The sequence below is a fragment of the Dromiciops gliroides genome, chromosome 2 (genome assembly GCF_019393635.1).
Source record: "Dromiciops gliroides isolate mDroGli1 chromosome 2, mDroGli1.pri, whole genome shotgun sequence".
Classification (NCBI taxonomy): Eukaryota; Metazoa; Chordata; class Mammalia; order Microbiotheria; family Microbiotheriidae; genus Dromiciops; species Dromiciops gliroides.
The window spans coordinates 541,118,700-541,142,626 of record NC_057862.1 but is presented as its reverse complement, the minus strand read 5'-3'; the positions used below and the strand labels follow the sequence as shown (position 1 = coordinate 541,142,626).

At 40.7% G+C, this 23,927-nt stretch overlaps 1 protein-coding gene across 9 annotated transcripts in view; it reads right to left on the bottom strand.

The window, feature by feature from the left end:
• Positions 1-10,199: 10,199 nt before the first annotated feature.
• DMTN (dematin actin binding protein) overlaps positions 10,200-23,927 on the bottom strand; it is a 49,027-nt gene continuing 35,299 nt past the window's right edge. For 4 of the 9 annotated variants that reach the window (XM_043986077.1, XM_043986083.1, XM_043986078.1 and 1 more), the window contains 9 exons: positions 23,768-23,920; positions 22,292-22,419; positions 20,886-20,991; positions 12,625-12,689; positions 12,441-12,489; positions 12,218-12,225; positions 11,966-12,031; positions 11,619-11,702; positions 10,200-11,459 (listed from right to left, as the gene is read on the bottom strand). In XM_043986077.1, the coding sequence (XP_043842012.1) occupies positions 11,346-11,459; positions 11,619-11,702; positions 11,966-12,031; positions 12,218-12,225; positions 12,441-12,489; positions 12,625-12,689; positions 20,886-20,991; positions 22,292-22,419; positions 23,768-23,920 (773 nt within the window). In that variant the 3' untranslated portion in view covers positions 10,200-11,345. The remainder of the gene's footprint in view (positions 11,460-11,618; positions 11,703-11,965; positions 12,032-12,217; positions 12,226-12,440; positions 12,490-12,624; positions 12,690-20,885; positions 20,992-22,291; positions 22,420-23,767; positions 23,921-23,927) is intronic. The other 5 variants (XM_043986079.1, XM_043986085.1, XM_043986082.1 and 2 more) reach the window with 3 other exon arrangements.

The following is a 23,927-nucleotide window of genomic DNA, read 5'->3' as shown; positions in this document are numbered from 1 at the left end:
TCAGATGAAGAAATCAAAGTCATATTTAGTCATATGAAAAAAAATGCTCTAAATCACTATTGATTAGGGAGATGAAAATTAAAACAACTCTAAGGTACCAACTCCAACCTATAAGATTAGCTAAAATGACAGAAAAGGAAAATAATAAATGTTGGAAGTGTGATGAAATAATGGGATTTAGCAGATAATCAAAGACCCACCTGGAGATTATACTGATTGAATCAAGTGAGAGTGATTGACTGCTAATTAAGCCTACTTCAAGTTAATTGGATTGTAATCACACCTGGCTATCCCTTAAGAAGGTATTGTTCTCAGAAACTAGACTGTGAACTCAACTTGAGAACACCTTCAAAGACAATGGATTTGGATGACGCCAACCAATCACCTTGAAGCAGTGTGTAAGGACCGCCTCTGTTCCAGATGTATAAAAAAGCTTCCACAAACAGCTTGCGAAGGGGTTCCTGATTAAAGCAGGCTCGTGAAGGAGGACTTCAGGAAGAACCCAACCAGGCTGGAACTCTAGGCTAAACTGGAGCTGAAGCTTCTGATTTAAGGCGATCACAATTTAGATTTTAAACATCACAGAAGGAATGTGGGGAAATTTGGGACACTAGTACACTGTTGGTGGAGTTCTGGACTAATCCAACCATTGTGGAGACCAATTTGGAACTATGCCCAAAAGGCTTTAAAACTGTGAAGACCTTTTGATCTAGCAATATAACTACTAGGGTTGTATCCCAAAGAGATTTTTTTAAAGGAAAAAGGACCTATTCGTACAAAAATATTTATAGAAGCTCTTTTTGTAGTGACAAAGAATTAGAAATTGAGGGAATGCCCATTAATTGGGGGATGGCAGAACAAGTTGTGGTATAAGATTGTAATGGAATATTACTGTGGTATAAGAAATGATGAGCAGGCTGATTTCAGAAAAACTTGGAAAGACTTATGTGAACTAATGTAAAGTGAAGTGAGCAGGACCAAAACATCATACATAGTAACAACAATACTGTATAATGATCAACTGTGAACTACTTAACTATTTTCAGCAATATAATGATCCAAGATAATTCCAAAGGACTCATGATGAAAAATGCTATCCTCCTCCATAGAAAGAGCTGATAGAATCTGAATGCAGATTGAAGCATACTATTTTTTTGCTTTCTGTATTTTTTTGGTAGGGGGGGGTGTTCCCCCTTTGGGTCTGTGTCTTCTTTCACAGCATGACTGATATTGGTAATGTATTTTGCATAATTGAACATGTATAACCTATATCAAATTGCTTATCATCTCAGGGAGAAAGAAAGTAAAGGAGGGAGAGAGAAAATTTGGAACTCAAAATTTAAAAAAATATACTGTTAACAATTAGCTTTATATGTAACTGGGGAAAAATAAAATATTATTTAAAAAAGAATAAGTTTGATCATGCTAATCCCATGCTCAAAACCTTTCAATGGCTCCCCATTTTATCTAGGATAAAATTCAGACTCCTTAGCCTGTCATTTTTAAAGCCCTTAACAATCTGGCTCCTATTTACCTTCCTAGGCTTATTTCAGGGGACTCTCTTCCCATTGTGAACTTTACATTCTGGTTCAATTAAACTTCTAGATAGCCCATAAATTCCTCTCTATCTCCAACTATGGTGCCTCAACTCTAGGCTAAATAGGCCTTTTCTTAACTTTCTGACCCAAGTGTTCTCTTTTTACTAATACTTGGTATGCTTTAATAAATGCTTAATGCCCCCAAACTGGTGCTAAAGCTTCCCATTTATAAGTAACAAATATTTTAGAAACCCCAGCTAATTTTCCCCAAACCTGGCACAGAAATAAGGTGACCACACATTTAATTTTACTCGTCACTTATAAAGGTTAAATGATTAGTCCAAGGTCTGAGCTATCCAGTGGTAGAGTAGGGATTAGAACCCAGGCTTCTTTTTTTATTATTTTAATTTTTAATTTTTCTCAATTACATGCAAAGATATTTTTTGAGTTCCAAATTTTTCTCCCATTCTCCTTTCCCTTCCCCCTCCCAAGGCCAGCAAGCAATTTGATATAGCTTATACATTACAATCATGTTAAGCATATTTCCACATTAATCAGAACAAAAGGAAAAAATCACAAGAAAGAATAAACAAGAACAATAACAAAAAAGCAACAATAATGAAAATAGCATGCCTCAGTCTGCATTCAGACTCCATAGTTCTTTTTCTGAATGTGGAGAGCATTTTCTGCCATAAGTCTTTTGGCATTATCTTGGGTCATTGTATTGCTGAGAAGAGTTAAGTCTATCACAGTTGATCACACAATGTTGTTGATACTCTTGGTTCTGTTCATTTCACTCAACATGGGTTCATGTAAGTCTTTCCAGGTTTTTCTGAATCCATCTGCTTATCATTTCTTTTTTAAATAAAAAATTTATTTATTTTTTAAATAATAAAAGTATTTTATTATTTTCTAGTTACATGTAAAGATAGTTTTCAACATTTATTTTCATAAAATTTTTAGTTCCAAATTTTTCTCCTTCCCTTCCATCCCCCCTCCCCAAGAGAGAAAGCAATCTGATATAGATTATATATGTACAATCACATTAAACTTATTTCTGCATTAGTCATGTTGTGGAAGAAGAATCAGAACAAAAGGGGAAAATCTCAAAAAAGGAAAAACAAAAACAAAAGTAGAAACAGTATGGTTCAATTCCCATTCAGAATCCACAGTTCTTTTTTCTGGATGTGGATAACATCTTCCATAATGAGTTCTTTGGAATTGTCTTGGATCATTGCATAGCTGAGAAGAGCTAAGTCTATCATAGTTGATCATCACACAGTGTTGCTGTTACTGTGTATCTGCCTGCTCATCATTTCTTATAGCACAATAGTATTCCCTTACATTCATATACCACAACTTGTTCAGCCATTCCCCTATTGATGGGCATTCCCTTGATTTCCAATTCTTTGCCACCACAAAGAGAGCTGCTATAAATATTTTTGTACATGTGGGCCCTTTTCCCTTTTTTATGATCTCTTTGGGATACAGATCTAGTAGTGTTATTACTGGGTCAAAGGGTATGCACAGTCCCATAGCCCTTTGAGCATAGTTTCAAATTGCTCTCCAGAATGGTTGGATCAGTTCACAACTCCACCAACAATTCATTAGTGTTCCAATTTTTCACAGCTTCTCCAACATTTATTATCTTCCTTTTTGGTCATATTAGCCAATTTGATAGGTGTGAGGTGGTACCTTGGAGTTGTTTTAATTAGCATTTCTCTAATCAGTAGTGATTGAGAACATTTTTTCATATGGATATAGTTTTAATTTCATCATCTGAAAACTGCCTGTTCATATCCTTTGACCATTTCTCAAATGGGGAGTGACTTGTATTCATATATATTTGATTCAGTTCATTTTATATTTTAGATATGAGGCCTATATCAGAAACACTGTCAGTAAAAATTATTTCCTAGCTTTTTGCATTCCTTCTAATCTTGTTTGCATTGGTTTTGCTTGTGCAAAACCTTTTTAATTTAATGTAGTCAAAATGATCCACTCTGCATTTCATAATGTTCTATATCTCATCTTTCGTCATAAATTCTTCCCCTCTCCATAGTTCTGTAACAATTGGAATGACGCCACCTGCTGGAGACTTACTGTAGAAAAGCTCTGCCATGAGGTGAAGGTCTCTGAGGGCAAGACCAGGAGTCTTTTCTTTAGCGTCAGGAAGTGACGTTTGCTTGTGGGAGGAAGAAGGGGGAGCCTGGTGCTCTGACTCTGGCTCTTTCCTGTGGACTCTGGCAGAGAGCAGAGCTAGGAATGCTCTCTCCCTTTAATAGATAGATGAATGTAGGCTTTTCTCTCTCTCTTTACCAAATTCTTATTCTCCTTAATAAATGCTTAAAAGTCTAACTCTTGCTGAAGCTTATAATTTATTGGCGACCACTGATTGGATATTTTAGACAGTATAGCTCGAATTTTAGCCTTTACAATTCTGACAAGTAAACTATTCCTTCCTTTTCTAATTTGCCTATGGTATCACTCTTTAAGTCTAGATCTTGTACCCAATTTGACTTTACCCAATTTGAATGATGTAAAATGTTGGTTTATTCCTAGTTTCTGCCATACTATTTTTCCAGTTTTCTCAGCAGTTTTTGTCAAATAGTGAGTTCTTATTCTGGAGGCTAGAGTCTTTGGGTTTATCAAACAGGAGATTGCTATAGTCATTACTGCTGTGTTTTGTGTGCCTAACCTATTCCACTGATCCTTCTTTCTATTTCTTAGCCAGTATCAAATACATTTTATTTTTTTTTTGGTGAGGCAATTGGGGTTAAGTGACTTGCCCAGAATCACATAGCTATTAAGCGTCAAGTGTCCGAGGCTGGATTTGAACTCAGGTCCTCCTGAATCCAGGGTCGGTGCTCTATCCACTGTGCCATCTAGCTGCCCCCAGTACCAAATACTTTTGATAATTGCTGCTTTATAAAATAGTTTTAGATCTGGTATAGCAAGGCCACCTTCCTTTGCATTTTTTTCATTAATTCCCTTGATATTCTTGACCTTCTGTTCTTCCATGTGAATTTTGTTGTTTTTTCTAGCTTTATGAAATAATTTTTTGGGTAGTTTGACTGGTATGGCACTGAATAAGTAAATTAATCTGGGTAGAATCTTCATTTTTATTATATTAGCATGACCTACCCATGAACAATTTCTATTTTTCTATTTGTTTAGATCTAATTTTTTTTGTGTGAAGTGTTTTGTAATTGTGTTCATATAGTTCCTGGGTTTGCCTTGGCAGGTAGATTCCCAAGAATTTTATATTGTCTACAGTTATTTTAAATGGAATTTCTCTTTTTATGTCTTGTTGCTGGACTTTATTAGTCATATATAGAAATACTGATGACTTATGTGGGTTTATTTTATATCCTGCATCTTTGCTAAAGTTGTTAATTGTTTCAAGTAGTTTTTTAGTCAATTCTTTAGAATTCTCTAAGTATACCATCATATCATCTGCAAAGAGTGATAGTTTTGTTTCTTCCTTGCCTATTTCTAATTCCTTCCATTTCTTTTTCTGCTCTTATTGCTAAGGCTAACATTTCTAGTACAATATTCAATAATAGTGGTGATAATGGACATCCTTGTTTCATTCCTGATCTTACTGGGAATACCTCTAACTTATCCCCTTCCATATGATGTTTGCTGATGGCTTAAGATATATACTGTTTATCATCTTAAGGAAAGCTCCATTTATTCCTATGCTCTCTAGTTTGTTTTTTTTGTTTTGTTTTTATTTTATTTTTTTGCAGGGCAATTGGGGTTAAATGACTTTCCCAGGGTCACACAGCTAGTAAATGTCAAGTGTCTGAGGCTGGATTTGAATTCAGGTCCTCCTGAATCCAGGGCCAGTGCTTTATCCACTGCACCACCTAGCTGCCCCCTCTCTAGTGTTTTTAATAGGAATGGGTGCTGTATTTTGTAAAAAGCTTTCTCTGCATCTACTGAAATAATCACATAATTTGGGTTAGTTTTGTTATTGATGGGGTTGATGATGTTGACAGTTTTCCTAATAGTGAACCAGCCCTGCATTCCTGGTATAAATCTCACCTGGTCACAGTGTATTGTCCTGGTGATAAATTGCTGTAATCTCTTTGCTAATATTCTATTTAGAACTTTTGCATCAATACATATTCGGTAGATTGGTCTATGATTTTCTTTCTCTGTTTTAGAACCCACATTCCTTAATCCCTCTTTTCTAGTGCTTTTCCATTATAATAATAACTTGCAAAATATAATGCCGTTAGGAGGAGGCTGAGAAAGGTTCTGAGTTTAGCCCACAGTCACACAACTACCTGTTGAAATTAGGAACTTGGGTCTTCCAGGCTCAACCTGTGCCATCCGGTGTGATTGGCTGGGTCACAACAAGGGAGAACTTGTGTTGGGTCAGTGACCTGACCCTTGCTTTCAGCAAGGGCCTTTGCATTTGCATTGCCAAGTTTTCTATCAACCCCCTACAATGAAGTATTCTTTCACAGGGATAGAGATGGAGGAGAGTATAGAACAGAGCACTTCCTAACTCCTAGAGCCCTGGGCCTGTCTAATTGCTTCTTCTAGCTTTGGGCTTCTGTTTTTCAGTCACTTGATACACTTCAAGGCTTTGGGGCCTACAGAATGAAAAAGACGAAAGAACAGATTTCCTTTAGAGGAAGCTTCCTTACTCTGAAGGAGAGAAAACTGAGGCCCAGAGAAATTAAATATGACTCAGCCAAGGTCACAGCCAATCAGTGGCAGAGCCAGACCTGGAACCCAGGTCTCCTGATTCATTGTTCTTTTTTTTTTTTTAATTCTTTAGTGAGGTAATTGGGGTTAAGTGACTTGCCCAGGGTCACACAGCTAGTAAGTGTTAAGTGTCTGAGGCCGGATTTGAATTCAGGTCCTCCCCAATCCAGAGCCGGTACTCTATCCGCTGCCCCCATTGTTCTTTCTCACTATCCCATGCTGCACCTACATGCTCCAATCCCTTCCCAGGGAACTGAACCATAGACTCAGGGTTTGAAGGTGCTTTTGGTGGAACACAAGGCTATCAACGTGAATGTGATCCAACTATGCTAAGGTTCTGATACAAGGGCTTCAGGAACCAATAGGTAGACGAGCCTGAGAGCCTTCCCGTAGTCACCTTAGGGGTCTTTAGAATCAGAGGACTCACACTGACGCCATCTTCAGATGGTATCCAACAATTTAGATTGGTCATAGGTAACCATAATACCTGGAGGTCTCAGACTCTTCTTTTGTCCTGATTTCCCTTTCTAGGAGAAATCCTAAAGCCAATCCTCCTAACTTCCCACCCCTCTCTTGGGGGATAACTTGATTTAGAGGGAGTGGAAAAAAGGCCAGAGTTGGAAGTAAAAAACAAAAAAAAAATCTTGCCCTTTCTCTACCACTGATGCACTTTAGTCGTCACCTAAACATTCTATGTCTCAATTTCTTTAAAGAAGGGTAATACTTCTTACGTTCCCCTCCCTATAGAGTTATTTCAAGAATTAGGAGCAGGGCAGCTAGGTGGCCCAGTGGATAGAGCACCAGCCCTGGATTCAGGAGTACCTGAGTTCAAATCCGACCTCAGACACTTAACACTAGCTGTGTGACCCTGGGCAAGTCACTTAACCCCAATTGCCTCACTAAAAAAAAAAAAAAAAGAATTAGGATCTGATTTCAAAGCTGGAGAGGACCTAAGAAACTATCAAGTATAAGGGGAGTGTGTTGATAAATGTTTAACAACCTGGCTCTCAAAGGGGGAAAACTATGGATACACACTTTTAATTTTAATACTTCTTAAGTGTAAGACAATCAACAAAACAATAAATTAAGCCCTGATTTGTAGTGACTGCTGATTTCTGAGCATTTAGCTCACATTGAGCATTGTGGAAACTTCCCAATTGGTTCTCACAAGCTGGTTAGAGCTGGCTCCAGCATGCCCCTGAGTCTAACACACTCATCGTACAGTTCAGAAAACAGAAGACCAGAGAAGTGACTTGTCCAGGGTCACATAGCTAATCAGAAAGCAGAGAAAGAATATGAACCCAAGTCCTCTGACTCTAAAACTAACCTCCAGGGCCTCTAAAAGCGACTTGGATAGATAAGTACTTTGTAAACAAGAAGAGACAACTGGGTGGTACAGTGGATAGAATGCCAGGGTGAGATTCAAATCTGGCCTCAGAACTTGCTGGCTGGGTGACCCTGGGCAAGTCATTTAACTCTGCCTCAGTTTCCTCATCTATAAAATGAACTGGAGAAGGAAATGGCAAACCACTCCAGGATCTTTGCTAAGAAAACCCCAAATGGGGTCATGAAGGGTTGGACACAACTGAAAAACAACTGACAGGGTGAAAACTAGAAAAAGCTATAGAAATGTAATCCACAATTAGGTTTCATTGGGCTGGACTGGGGATTGCCTGGGGGGATTTCCAAGACCCTCAAGATCAAGACTCCTGCCTATGAAATTCCAAGATATTCACCCAATCTCAATCATCTTCTGCTCTTCTTCTAGTCAAACCCTTTATTCTAGTTAGACAAACCTGTACTTAGCTGCTGGGGCAGCTTGGTGGCATGGAAGATAGCAGAGTGGGCCTGGAGTCAGGAAGACCAGAGTTCAAACCCAGCCTTAGACATTTACTAGCTGTGATCTTGGACAAGTCACTTAAATCTTTTTGCCTCAGTTTCCTCAACTGTAAAATGGGGATAAAAATAACACCTATTTACAGCAAGTGGATAAAGCACCGGCCCTGGATTCAGGAGGACCTGAGTTCAAATTTGACCTCAGACACTTACTAGTTGTGTGACCCTGGGCAAGTCACTTAACCCTTGTTGCCCCCCACCAAAACCCCCCCCACCTATTCCCCAGGGTGGTTGTGAGGATCAAGTGAGATATTTGTAAAGTTCTTAGCACAGTGCCTGACACATAGTAAATGATTTTTTAAAATAGTGATTTTACAGAGAACTCACACAAGGCAAGTATTCACATGGAGGTCAGGAGCAATACAAGGACATTCTCTCAAGGTCTCTCTGAAGAACTTTGGAATTGATTATGAGACATGGGAGACACTGGCACAGGACTATCCAGCATGGCATGCCTGCATCAAAGGAAGTGCTGCACTCTATGAATAAAGCAGAATTGCAGCTCAAAAGAAATGTGAGATGCACAAATTTAGAGACATCTTTACTCTGAATGTTCAGAGTCCATTTGTCCCCAACTTGTGGTAGAGCATTCTGAGCTTGTATTGGTCTGATCAGCCACAGTCTGACACACAGTACCTTGTCCCCAACAAAGTGATGTCATTTTCATCTCTTCCAGAGTGAAGGATAACAACCAGCTTTATAAATGCTGGTTATTACTAGTGGTATTACTTACCTATAGTAAGCCTTCACTCCTCATACCTACAATTGACTCAACAGGGAAGGTCAAGTGAAAGTTTGGATTGATGGATTTATTATTGATGTGTGTTTTCCATTAATTCTAGCAGCTTTCTCACCTTTCCTTCATATAATACATTCAGAAGACCTAAATTGACCTCCTAGCTTTGTGATTTACTCCCTGTCTAACTTGGGTAAGTCATCTTGGTTGGACCCAATGACTTCCAAGGTCTGTTCTAGCTCTAGGTCTATGAGCCTGAGTTCTACTCCTTACCTCAACATTTCTTTGGAAAATAATAATAGCTCTAAGCTAATGGAGATTTTAGGCTTTGCAAAACAATTTACATACATCATCTCACTGGAGCCTTGAGACTAACCTCTGATGTAGATACTGTAGTTCTTATTGCCCCCATTTAAGGAATTGAGGCTCATAAAGGTTAAGTCACTGCCCAAGGTCACACAGTTGGTACAACATAATGTAGCTGAAAAAGTTCAGAGGTAGAAGACCTGGCTGGGTTTGTATCTAGCTCCAATGGTTACTAGCTATATGCCATTAGTCAGCTAGGTGGCACATTAGTTAGAGGGAACTGGACCTGGAGTCGGGAAGAACTGAGTTCAGATCCTGCCTCAGACACTTAGTAGCTGTATGACCCTGGACAAGTCACATAACCTCTAACAGTTTCCTCAACTGTAAAATGCAAAAATGTACAACAGCACTGACCTCCTAGTGTTGCTATGAGGATCAAATGAAATATTTGTAAAGTGCTTTGCAAACCTTAGAGCAATATATAAATGCCAACTATTATGATCTTATTATTAACCTTGAGCAAGTCACTTCAGTCAATCAATAAACATTTATTAAGTGTCTATTATGTGCCACTGTGCTAAGTGCTGGGTATACAAAAAGAGGCACCACTCTATGTTTCTTCACCTATAAATTGGGCCAGTCCTTGCATTACTTATCTCACTGAGTTGTTGTGAGGAAAGTGTTGTTGTTTTAAATGTGAGCTATTATTCATCTAGCTTAATCCCCTCATTGATGGTGAAGGAAACTAAGGTGCCGGGGAGATGATTTGTTCAAGATTATGCAGTAAATTCACAGCAAATCTAGAACTAAAAAGAACTCGAGTCCCCAGTGTTGTGCTCATTCTACTGTGTTGAGATTGTGCAGATGCTGATGCTTAGAGCAATGACATTACCTGGATCCTGGCATCGATGGGAATGCACCCTCTCTCATACTGAGCTTACATCCAGTCCTTCCCCTTTCCCCAGACATCGATATCCCATAAAGAACTAGTAGACCTGGGGGCCTGATCCAGTGATTTAATTCCAATCAGAGTTCCAGCTCCCTCTCTCCCTCCACTATCCCCAGCATTATCACAAACAGAGTGGTCAAGAAGGCCACAGTCTGGGGAGGAAGAGCCCAGGCCCAAGCAGAAAAAAAATATATATATATATATATATACATATATATATATATATATATATATGTGTGTAGAGATGAGAAGGCAGGAGTGTTGTGTAGGGTGATCATGAGGATGGGGGGAGGTGGTGGATTGTGTGGGAAGAGCAACTAGGGGGTGCCCCAATAAATTACATTCTTTTAAGAGCTCAATGTGGGATGAGTGGGTGGCTGTAAGAGGCCTGGCAGCAGGGACATGTGAAAGCTTCCCTGGAGCTTGTCCCCAGTGGCTGGGGTGCTGCTGCAAACCAGGATTTTATCAGGCTCTGATTTGAGGCTGTTGATGGAGGGAGAGGTTGTGCTGAGAATATCCCCAGGGCATGGGGGAAGCCAAAGGGCTGTCACAAGAGGCTCCAGAGCTTGGGGTAGCGGGGAAAGGTATAGATTGAGCTAAAAGAAAGCTCCTCAGCTTGGGGTCAGGACTCCAGCAGCCTCTAGGGGAGTCCCAGTGGAAGGGGAACTATCAGAGTTTGGAGAGTGCTTGGAGACACCACATTAAGAATCCTGCAGTTATCTGTGTTTGTCTTCCATCTTCTCTCTTCTTTCATCCCTCCCCCTCCCTTCTGTTAGCCCACTTCTTAGTACCTGATTTGGGCAAATGTTAAGCCTTTGATACCTGGATGTGGTGGCAGGAGTGGGGTCTGGGCCCTCAATCAGGGCAAACATTAACCCTTTTTGTACCAGGGTCTGCTTCGTATAGTGGGAAAGTAGGAGTGATGAAAGGAGGTAGGGTCAACCTAGAACCATCACTGGGTGAGAGAAAGTCTCTGGTAGCTAGGCCCATGACCTTTAGAGGCTCTAGCTTTCCCCATCTTCTTCCCCTCTGCCCTACGGTACCGTGTCTACCTCTTCTTCACCCAACTCCTCCACTTCCCTAAGAGGTGGTTGTTCCCACTCAGCAGGGAAAGAAGGTACTTTGGGATCCCACAACTCCAATGTCCAAAGCCCTGAAGCAGGTGTTTGGGGCTGGGTCAAAGAGAGGGTGAGGGCAATCAGAAGAGAGAGGCCTTCTTCTTGAGTTCATTGCGTTTCCACAGAGCCAGCTTGCCAAATTCCTCAGGAGACATGGCAAACACCCTGGAGAAGTCTTCCGCTGATAGGTGTCTCTGTAAAGGGAAACCACACAGGGGTATCTTAAAGAAAAATATGCAGACGGCTTTATCTGAGACCTTGCCAACCAGCTGGGTTGTCTTGCACTTGGACCCAGCATGTCCCCTGTGCAGCACTCCTCCCCTAATGCCAACCAGTAGTCTGGTCTTGCATACCTCCAGCCTCATCCTGTCCACACCCGGAGGCAGCTTGGAACGTCCCTTGTTGGTCACCACCAGCATCTCATAGGGATAAATCTGCTGAGGGTTGAGGGTTGGGGGAGAAAGACTCTTGGGTTTCTAAGACTTTGTTAGTCTCAAAGTACCCAAATCCCCAGTACTTCTTATCAACATTCAGGGTATATTTGGGGCTCATGCCATTTCCCCCTCATGTCCACCCATCTCCCCTGTTGTCCTTCCAGGTCTAGCCCAGCACTTACCCAGCCCCTCCTCCCATTTTCTGATTGCCTTATTTCCCCCAACCCTCCAGGCCCAGAAAGAAGCTCCCTGGCTCTGCCCCTCACCTTCTGCTCCAGCACACAAGGCAGGGAGTTTCCCCGGTCCATCCTCCCCCTCTGGCCCTCTCCATTCTGCAGGGGACCAAAGCCGCCATGAGCCAGAGTGGGGAGGGGAGACTTCCCCAGCCCTACCCTGGGCTTGTCTCCTCTTCATCAGTCAGCTCTTGAGGCCCTCATTCCCTCCCACCTCCCAGCTGACACATCCTAGGAACTCCAGCTTCCTGGCAGGGATCGTGTTCCCCTTCAGAGACCACTCACCTGAAGGCCTGTGGAGGAAAACAGCCGTTGTTCAGAGAGAACCCTGGGACCAAGCAGGCTCTCCAGACCTTTTACTTGACCCAGGTTCCCCCAACTTTTACTCCCCATCCCCACTTCACCACAACTTTCTTCTGAAAGGGAAATTAGTGATTGCATAGGCCTCTCAAGGGGCCTGCTGGTGCCTCCCTCCCCAGTCACCAGGGCCCCATCTTCCTTTGCTCACCTTGACTTCCTGCTTCACTCCCTGATGGACTGAACTCTGTCGATTGTAGCTGGAAAGGACACAATAGGGTCAGAGGAAGATCTAGGAGGGTTTCTCATTTGAATTTTCCCCTGTCCCCAAATGATTGGACAGGCATCCCTCACTCATTCCCCTGTCTTCTAACTTTCACATCTTGGAGCCTTACCCGGCTGAGAGTGGTCCGGCCATAGGCTGGGAGTGAGGAAGACTTGGATGTTCCTGCATGCGAGGCTAGAAGACAACAGGAGGCCATAAAACTGTCACATAGCAGGTAGCTACTAGAAGGAGTAGAGCCCCCTTTGGTTTATATCTCATATCTACCACCTTTCCCCTCCTCTCTTCTCCCACCCACACTAAAAAGAGACAGATTCTTTTTTTTTTTTTTGAGGCAATTGGGGTTAAGTGACTTGCCCAGGTCACACAGCTAGTAATTGTTAAGTGTCTGAGACTAGATTTGAACTCAGGTCCTCCTGAATCCAGGGCTGGTGCTCTATCCACTGTGCCACCTAGCTGCCCCAAGAGACAAATTCTTAAGGAATGTTTGAGATGCCTGCCTTGTTTCCCTTTACCTCTTCAAATCCCAACCACCTTTCTAAACCCTGCTCAAATCCCATCAAATCCCTACAGCCTTCCTTATGCCTCTGGTCATGTCAAACCTACAGGGTAAGAGCTTTGTAAATGTTGTTGTCTTGCTTTGCCTTACCTTGCTTTGCTCTATAAAACTGAATTCTAGTTTAGCATTTGTTTAATTCAAAGTCCTTCGCCCGGCCTTGTAGGTCTTACACAATCTGGTATTACAGTATCTCTCCAGCTTTATGTTGTTTTACTCCACATTATTCCCTATTTCTAAGCTTCAATTCACCTGAGAGCACCAGTCACCTCTTTCTTCCCCAACACACACTGGATTCTCTTAGGCTACTCTCTCTTCTTGGAATGCCTTCCCTCTCATCTTTGCCCACTGAATCCTTATATAGGTTTTAGAGCTTATCCTCAATAAGACTTCCTCCAGGAAGGCTTCTTTAATCCTCCATATTAGTAATTAGCATTTGTCTTCCCTTTAATTCATTTGTTGTGTGACATTGTGTATTATAGTTATCTGGTTTTGCATCTTATTCCCCTATTAGATAATAAGCTCACATCTATTCCTGTTAAAAACATTAGGACGGGGCAGCTAGGTGGAGCTGTGGATAAAGCATTAACCCTGGATTCAGGAGGATCTGAGTTCAAATCCGGCCTTAGACACTTGACACTTACTAGCTGTGTGACCCTGGGCAAGTCACTTAACCCTCATTAACCCCCCCCCCACACACACACACACAAATTAGGAAGCAATAATTAGGAAGTAATAAATGGATCTTTCCTTAATAATAATAGTTTCTATCTAAAACAAAGAACCAGCATTGTCTATAATAGAGATAAACTAGAGGTCTTTCTAATAATCGGGTAAAGTAAGGTTGTCCATTATCATTATCACTATTCAATATAGTGCTAGAAATGCTGGCTGCAATAAGACAAGAAAAAGAAATTGAGTGAATAAGTATAAGCAAAAAGGAAAGAAAATTATCACTTTCTGAAGATGATATGATAGTTTACTTAAAGAAGCCTGAAGAGTTACTTTTCTTAAAAAGCTGAAACAATTAACAACTCTAGTAAAGTTGCAGGATATGGAAAAACCCACAGAATCATCAAAATGTCTATATTTTGTCAGCAAAATCCAACAGGAAGAAATAGAAAGAGAAATTCCATTTAAAATAATTAAATATGAAACACTCTGTAGTCTACTTTCCAAGGTAGGAACTATAGGAACTATATGCACACAACTACAAAAAATTCTTTACACAAATAAATGCAGATCTTAATAAATGGAAAAATATTAATTACTCACAGGCAGGCTGAGCCAATATAATAAAAATGACAATGCTTCCTCAATTAATTTACTTATTTGTTCCATACCAATCAAACTACCAAAGTCTTACTTGATAGAACTAGAAAAAATAATAACAAAATTCATCTGGAGGAACAAAAGATCAACAATCTCAAGGGAAATAATGGAAAAAAAGGGGGAAGGAAGGGGGATAGAAGTACCAGATCTCAATATATTACAAAGCAATAATAATCAAAATAATTTGGTACTGGTTAAGAAATAGAGAGGTTTATCAATGGAACATACTAGGCAAAAAAGCATACAGAAGGAAACAAGCACAGTAGCCTCATATTTGATACACCCAAAGATCCCAGCTACTGGGGCCAGATCTCCCTATTTGACAAAAACTTGGGAAAAATGCAAACTGGCAGAAAATTGTTAGAGACTAATATCTCATAACACATACCAAGATAAGCTCCAAATGGGTACATGACAAGGTAAAAATTTATCTGTCAGATCTAAGGAGGAACTCATGACCAAATGAGATAGAATCAAAGGAGGTAAGATGGACAATTTTTATTACATAAGATTAAAGTTTTTGCACAAAACCAATTTAGCTAAAATTAGGAGAGAAGCAGGTTAATGGTTGGGGCAGGGAGACATTTGCAGCAAGTATCTCTGATAATGGTCTCATTTCTATGATTCAAATTTATAAAAAGAAGAGCCATTCCTCAATTGATAAACAGGAGGGTTTTTTTTGTTGGTTTTTTTTTTTTTTTTTTTTTTGGTGAGGCAATTGAGGTTAAATCACTTGCCCAGGGTCACACAGCTAGTAAGTGTCAAGTGTCTGAGGCCAGATTTGAACTCAGGTCCTCCTGAATCCAGGGCCAGTGGTTTATCCACTGAGCCACCTAGCTGCCCCCAATTAATAGTTAAAAGATACAAACAGGCAGTTTTCAGAGTAAACAATTCAATCTATCAATAGCCCTATGAAAAAATTATCTAAATGACAACGCTACCTCAATTAATTAATTTATTTCATGCCATGTCAGTCATTACTTTGTAGAACTAGAAAAAAAAATAACAAAAGTCACCCAGAAGAACAAATGGTCAAGAATCTCAGGGAAATAATAAAAAAAGTGGGAACAATTAGAGAAATGCAAATTAAAATAACTCTAAAGCTCTACATTATACCCCTCAGATTGGCAAAGTTTAAAGAAATGGAAAATGACAAATATAGGAAGAGCTGTGGAAAAATGGGCACTTTGGGTTAAGATATGAACTGGTTTAGTTATTCTAGAAAGCAATTTGGAAATATGTTCTAAAAGCTATTAAATTGTACATACTCTTGGAGTCAGTGATACCATTACTAGGTCTATACCTGAAAGAAATCAGAAAGTAGAGGGAAAGGTCCATATACATAACAAATATTTATAACAGCTCTTTTTGTAGTGGTAAAGAATTAGAAATTGAGGGGGAAGCTAGGTGGCACAGTAGATAAAGTACTGGTCCTGGATTCAGGAGGGCTTGAGTTCAAATCCAGCCTCATGCACTTGACACTTACTAGCTGTGTGACCCTGGTCAAGTCATTTAACTCTCATTGCCCCCCCCCACAAAAAAAAAGAATTAGAAATTGAGGGGGTACTCAGACATCTTTTGGAGGATGACTGAACAAGTTATGGTATATGAATGGGATGAAATACTATTGTTCTGCAAGAAATGATCAAGGAAATGGTTTCAGAGAAACTTGGGAAGAGTTGTATGAACTGATGCAAAGTAAAGGGAACAGAAGCAGGAGAACAATTTTTGCAGTGACAACAATATTTAAAAAACAAACAACTATGAAAAACTTAGGAACACTGATCAATGCAATAATGAACTCTCATTCTAAAGGACTCATGAAGAAACATGCTACCCATCTGGTGATAGACTCATAGTGTAGACTGAAACATTTGGTGGAAGGAGCGGGGTGAGGGTGGGAATGGGACATGGCCAATATAGGGATTTGTTTTGTTTATAGGGAGTTTGTTTTTCTTGCTTTCTCAAGGGTGGGGGTGGGGAAGAGAAAAGGTGGATTTTCATTTGGAAAAAAAAAAGGCAATAAGCTCATTGAAGAAAAGAATCACTGAATTAACCAATTAATAGGCATTTTATTAAGTCCTTACTATGTGCCAGGGGAAGCTAGCTGATACAGTGAATAGAGTGCCAGGCTTGAAGTCAGAAAGACTCATCTTCCTTGAATTCAAATCTAGCCTCAGACACTCACTAGTTGTGTGACCCTTTGTCTCAGTTTCTCATCTATAAAATGAGCTGGAGAAGAAAATGGTAAATCACTCCATATCTTAGCCAAGAAAACCCCAAATGGGGTCACAATGAGTCTAACGTTACTGAAAAACAACTGAACGACAACAAACAACCATGTGCCATTCTGTTCTAGGAACTAGAGATGCAAAGTTAAAAATGGAATATTTTCTTCCCTGAAAGAAATTACATTCCAATGGGAAGACAGCATGTATAAAAATAAGCATATGGGGGAATAAATACAAAATTAATAAAAAGTAGTGGGGAGAGGGAGACATTAGCAGCTCTGTGTATATGTATAGAAAAGCTTCCGTAGGTGATGCTTGAGCTCAGCCTTTTGAAGGAAGAGATTGTTTCCATGAGTCAGAATTGAGGGAATGATTGATTCTAGGCATGGAAGAAAGCCAGTACAAGAGGACCAAGACCAGGGATGTAACAAAGTATGTGAGGAAGAGGAAGAAGGGCAGTTTGTCTTGATCACCATAACAGCTAGCACTGATATGGTGCTTTAAGGTTTGTGAAACACTTCACAGATATTACCTTATTTAGTCCTCACAACAACCTGTCAGGCAGTTGCTATTATTACCTCCATTTTACAGATGAAAAAACTGAGGCAGACAGTGGTTAAATGACTTGCTCAAAGTTACACAGCTAGTCAATGTCTGAGGCCATTTTTAGACTCAGGTCTTCCTAATTCTAGCTCTATTCACTGTACCACCTAGCTGTCTGGAGTACAGGGATGGAAAAACTGTATAATGAAGCTGAAAAAGGGAGATCGAGGTCAGATTATGAAGGTCTTTTAAAAGCTCCACAGAATTGAAATTTTAACCTAGGATCGGTAGGGAACCAATGGAGTTTATTTGAGTAGAGGAGTGCCATGTGAAAAATTCTACTGGCTGTGAAGTAGAAGATTGGAGTGGGGAAAGACTTAAGGCAAAAGTTCAGATAAGGGGTAATGAAGCCTGAACGAGCATGGCAGCTTGTGAGCGGTGAGAAGATAATGGGGGAGAGAGATATTACAGAGATAGAAATAACAAGATTGGCAACTAGTTATAAACATGAGATGAGTAAGAGTGAGAAAATGAGGCTAAGCCTGAGGTTGGGAATATAGGGATGCTCTTAAAAAGGGAAGGGTTGGGAGGACCTGACAAGTCATACTGAGTTGGAGATGTTTATGTGGCATCTAGTTTGAAATGTCAGAAAAGCAGCTGGTGATTCTGTACTGAATTTCAAGAGAGAGACCGGGATATGTGTGTATGTATATGTATAAATATGTATGTATGTATGTATGTATGTGTATGTGTATATATGTATTATATTTGTATATATATCACATATATACACATATATGTACAAGTGTCTGCATAGAGATGATAATTAAACCCGTGAGATCTGAAAAGGTCATCTCCAAGCTACACCCTGGTCTTCCTTTACCAGGCCCCAGAGGCAGGGTACTCTTCTTGTCACCTCCTCTCTGCTTTTCAGACTCCTTTTATGTGTTGTTTTCCTCCCATTAGAATATAAGCTTCATGAGCTCAGGGACTGTTTTTCTTTCTACTGTATTTATATTCTCAGTGCTTGGCACACAGTAAATACAGTATATAGTAGATAGCATAGCAAGCGCTATTTGACTGACTGACAGAAGAGAAGAGGTACACTCATAATTGGGGGTATGTGTGAAATGGACAACGAGCCAGCAAAGTAGACCAAGAAGGAGTCTTTGGACATGGAAAAAAGGAACCAAGAGAAAGTAGTCATGAAAATTCAGAGAAGTATCCAGGAGGAAAGAGTAGTTTAACAGTGTCAAATTCTGCCTAAATGTCACAAAGGATGAGTACTGTGAAAAAAAAAACATGGGATTTGGCAATTAAGATATCATTTGTAACTTTGGAGAGAGCAATTTCAATTAAGTAATGAAGTAGGAAGCCAGACTGCAAAGGGCTGAGTAGTGAGTGAGAAAAGTGGAGGCAAGGACCGTAGACAGCTTTTTCTAGGAGTCTGACTGAGAAAGTGAGGGAAGTTGTAAGATCTGAGAGTATCATGTCCTCTGATATGGTCCACTGGAAGGGTAAATTCTACTGCAGAAGGATCTATTGAAGATTTTTTTTAAAAAAAAGGATTGGGGAGTCTTGTAGGCAGCAGGGAAGGAAGCAGTAGTTAGGGAAAGATTGAAGATTAGGAAGAAAAATGGAGTATGATTGAGAGGGTAATCATACAAGACAGAATGGAATGAAGGGCACACATGGAGGGGCTGGCCTTGATTGATGGGAAGGGTTATTTTGTTATCAGAGACTGTAGTAAAGGAGGAGGGTGATGTGGAGAGATTTTGAATTGAAGAAAAGAGAAGAAGAAGCTCACAGCAAATGGATCTTATTTTCTCAGCTAAGGAGGGGACCAGAGAGAGAAGTGTGGGAGGCCTAGAGAGAAAAATGGTTTGGGAAAGCCTATATGAGGAGTGGGATAGGATAGGGAGTAAAAAAATTGCCTTGCTGCAGTGAGGGCCCATTTGAGGTTAGATAAGATAGGGGGCAGCTCGGTGGCGCAGTGGATAAAGCGCCGGTCCTGGATTCTCCTGTTTGTGTTTTTAATTTTTTTTAAGTTTGTTCTTGTTAAATAAATCCTGCTCTGTTTTGAGGGAGGCTGCTGGTCTCCTTCCTTGCCCCAATATTTCGGCGAGCTGCTTAGCTAACACTCCCCAATTAAAAATTGGTCCCCACAAGGAGTACCTGAATTCAAATCCGGTCTCAGACACTTGACACTTATTAGCTGTGTGACCCTGGGCAAGTCATTTAACCCTCATTGCCCCACAAAAAAAAAAAAAAAAAGAAAGAAAGAAAGAAAGAGGTTAGATATAAATTCCTAGTGGACCCTATTAGCTCAGTTTTGTGATATCCTCCAGCTTCACTCATTAGCATGTTAATAGGATCGGAGGAAGCTGATGGTAAGACTAATCCAAGGTTGGGGTTTGGCAGGGCATGAATGGCAGATGGATAAGGAAGCAAAGTTTGGAGGGTAGAAGACAGACAGGGAAGAGTTCAATTGGTCAACACTAGAAAGGGAGGAAAGTAAGGTCAGAAAAGGGGTAATGGCTTGAGGAAGTATTGAGGGATGGAAGGATTGGAGGTCCTATTTAGGCAAAGGTTTGGGAGGGGGTAAGGCAGAAAGAGAGATGGAATGACTTGTGTGTTAGAGTCAGATGGAGAATTGTTAGGAGCCACACTTTATCTCTCTTTGTATCTTTTCCAGCACCCAGTACAATACAAGTGCATAGTAGACTTAAATCTTTGTTGAGTTTGGCCACAAAAAGAGTCGAAAATGTGTACCTTTCTTCCTTCCTAGTAGAGAAAGGGAACTGACTGAGTATGGAACATTACATATACTACTAGTCTTAGTTGATCTGTTAGTTTTACTGAACTGTGTGTATATATATATATATATATACACACATACATACATACACACGTATACATACATATATACATATATATGTTTGTATATATATTCTTTCTTTATTACTAGGGGATGATTCACTGGATGGGGGCAGATAGGGAGGAGGAGAATATTCAGAAATAAGGGTGATCCAAATACAAAAGATATCTAAAAGTTCAAATTTCATTCATTCATTCATACATTCATTCATGTTTGTTGTTTCAGGCAACACAGAGCATTGGATTTTACAAAAGGAAGATCTGAATTCAAATTCTGCTTCAGACACTTAACTAGCTGTTTCACCCTGGGCAAGTCACTTAACCACCCTTTGCTTTAGTTTCCTCATCTGTAAAATGGGAATAATAATAGCCCCCCCCCCTCCTTTTTAGGTGAAGCACTTTGCAGGCATTAAAGGCCACATAAATCCCACCTATTTTGTATTATTTACTGATGGGTCCCCTGGTTGCTCCAGCTGTAACGCTGTGCCACTTGTATAGCTCACGGCTCACAAGTTAGCCCTCACTTACAGAATATCTTTTGTCGTCCAATATTGTTTTTCTTGTGTCTGTCTTTCCTCCCTCCCCTATGTGAGCGTGACTTTCTGGAGAGCAGGGAAAGCAACTTTTCTTCTTTTCTTGTGTGTTCCCCAGTACCCCAATGTGCTTGGTAGATTGTCTTAAGTACTCAATAGTGCTGAGTCTTGTTGCTGACATACAGAAGACCAGATCCCTGGTCCAAGTACTGTCGTGAGTATTTGTGGGAGTATTTATTGATTCTGGCTCTTTGTCCTGAGTGGGAGGCTTGGGATCTAGGGTTCCCTCGACAAAACTTACAAGTATGGAAGGGTGTTCGGTCAGGCAGGGAGCGGGTTTTCCTACGAATGGGCAGGGATTTTTCCATCTCCTCCTTCAGGATCATCTTCCCCAAGTTGGAGGTGACCTGGAAGAGGAAAACTGTTAGTGAATCCTGATGTTTGGGATTCCTCTGTTGCATTTCTAGCAGGAATAGATCTGGGGGCTCAGCAAGTGCCATGCCAGGCATAGATGGGGAATTCTTGTGGGTGCCCCTGGACCTGATCTACTCTCTTGTTTTTGTCCCATGATCTCCTGCATCATAGCTTTTGACCCCCGTGAGGATAGGACATGGGCTCTGCTCTGGCTAATAGAAGGACCTCATACCTTTCCCCCCTTTTCTGTTCTTACCCTCACCCATGGATCAGAGAACAGAAGCAGAGGTCTTTGTGCCTTTGTCCCACTTGACAATCATATGCTCCCAACTCTTCATGTCAGCCTTGTAAAATCCCTAGGTTCCTTCAAAACATAGTTTTATACCCACTCTCATACTAGGTCTCACCTGATACCTGCCCTACACCCCACAATTACTAATACTTCTCCCTCTTTAAATTACGTTGTATTTATTTGTGTACATATGGTATCTTTCCTCCCTCCTCCCCAGCACACAGTAGAATACAAGCCCCTGGAGGGCAGGGGCTATTTCTGTTTTCCTTTTTTTCGTCTTGGTATCCCAAATATCTGGTACAATGCCTTCTACACAGTAGGTACTTAATAAATGTTGTCAAATTTAATTGGGTTGTGCCCCTGAAGCTGGGTGCACAATAGATAGAGCACTGGGCCTAGAATCAGGAAGACTCATCTTCCTGATTTCAAATCTGGCCTCAGATACTTACTAGCTGTGCGACCCCAGGCAAGTCACCGTGTTTGCCTCAGTTTCTTCATTTGTAAAAGGCGCTGGAGAAGGAAAAGGTAATCCACTCCAGTATCTATGCCAAGAAAACCCCACATGGGGTCATGAAGAGTTGGGTACGACTGAAATGACTCAACAACAACAACAAAAAAGTTCCTGGAGTAAGCGCAGATTGAGCCTCTGTGCCTTCTATCCCTTCTAACCTGGAGACTGATTGTGTCCTCTGTCCAATTCTTCATCCCTTCAAATGCTCAGGATGCTATTACCCTGGCCCTAATAGTCCCACTCTGTCTATGCTTCTGTTCAAACATCTTTTTTTTCTCAAGTCCCTTTTCAGGAGAAAAAAAATGTACGGAGTCCAGGCAGTATTTTTAGGGCATTCCTTGTCCCCAGGAACATTATGTAACATTTGGCAGGAAAGAGCCTTCCTCACACATTCTAACTGGGCCACTTTTCCAGGCTGGGCCAGATGGGCGCTGCCACAGGGTTTAGGGGAAAAGATGGACGTGAGGCCCAGGAACAAGTGGGATGCTACCTTACTGAGTTCCTCTTTCTGCCGCTCCCTTAGAGCCTTGATGTCTTCCCCTGAGTCATCGTCTTCCTCCTCCTCCTCCTCCTCTTCTGCTCCTCTCCGAGAGGCCTTCCGCTTCCTCCATTCTGTCTCTGGAAAACAGAGAAGAATGTTGGCTGGTCTGCTTTGATTGTTCTTTCTTTTTTATAAGGAAGGGTCTAGGTAGAGAAGAGAGGAGAAATATCTGGGGAAATGATCCTAGTGTAGAAACATAAGACAGATTCAACCAATCAATTAATTATCTGGAAAAAAGGGGCAGCTAGGTGGAGCAGTGGATAGAGCACTGGCCCGGGAGTCAGGAGTACCTGAGTTCAAATCCGGCCTCAGACACTTAACACTTACTAGCTGTGTGACCCTGGGCAAGTCACTTAACCCCAATTGCCTCACTAAAAAACAAAACAAAAACAAAAAAACATTAAAAAAAAAAATTATCTGGAAAAAAAAAAGAAAATACTGACTGAAGAGTCAGGTGCATCAGTTAATCTCTCAGCCAAGTTTTCTTTTCTTTTTCTTTTTTTTTTCAGCCAAGTTTTCTTGAGCACCTACTCTATGCTACATATTGTGCAGAACATTATGAGAGATGGTAAAAAGATATATGACCCTGTCTTTGCCCTCAGAGAGCAACATTTTGGGACAATAAGATACCTAACAAGAACACACAGCAATATATGGTAAAAGACAAATGAATGACAGCCTACAAGAACACAGAGAAAGGGGAGAGATCACTGGAAGATGTGGTAGAACAGGTCTTAAAAAGAGTGGGCAAGAGAACATTGTACACAGTAACAGCAACATTGTATGACAATTAGCTACTTAGCTCTTCTCAGTGGCACAATGATCCCAAGGACTTATGATGAAAAATGCTCTCCACATCCAGAGAAAGAACTGATAGGGTCTGAATGCATATTGAAGCATACTATTTTTCACTTTCTGTATTTTTTCATGTTTTTTTCTTTTGTTCTGTTTCTTTTTTCACTACATGACTAATATGAAAATGTTTTACATGATTGCACATACATAACCTATATCAAATTGCTTGCCATCTTAGGGAGGGGGGAAGGTAAAGAGGAAAAAATTTGAAATTCAAATTTTTTTAATGAATGTTAAAATTTATCTTTATATATAATTGGAAAAAATAAAATATCATTTTTTTAAAAGAAGAAGAGGTGGGAAACATTGGGTTGTGGGGAAGAGGACTACTGAGGCCCAAGATCCTGGAAAACAGATTATGAAACACGTCCTTCCTCCTTATAGAGTTGGGGAATAGATGGGATATTGTCTACAGTGTCAGATGTGGTCCAGGTATCAGTAATGTTTTACAAGTGAGGGTTCAATTGGGGGTGGGGTGGGAAGGGAAAGTACAGATGGAAGTGATAAGTAGAAACAAAAAGAAATTTGTGAGTAAGGTCCCTGAAGCTTCCCAGTCCCTCCCCCTCATACCCACAACAGCCAGAGATGGTGGGCATGGCCAGTAGTCAGTTTCGATCTTAGCCGGCTGGTTGGGGTCTGGGGGCTGGGCTGCTGGGAACTTGGATGACTCGATGATGAGGTCCTCAATGGGATGTTTGCTCTGTGGACTTGTTCCTACAGACTCTATAAG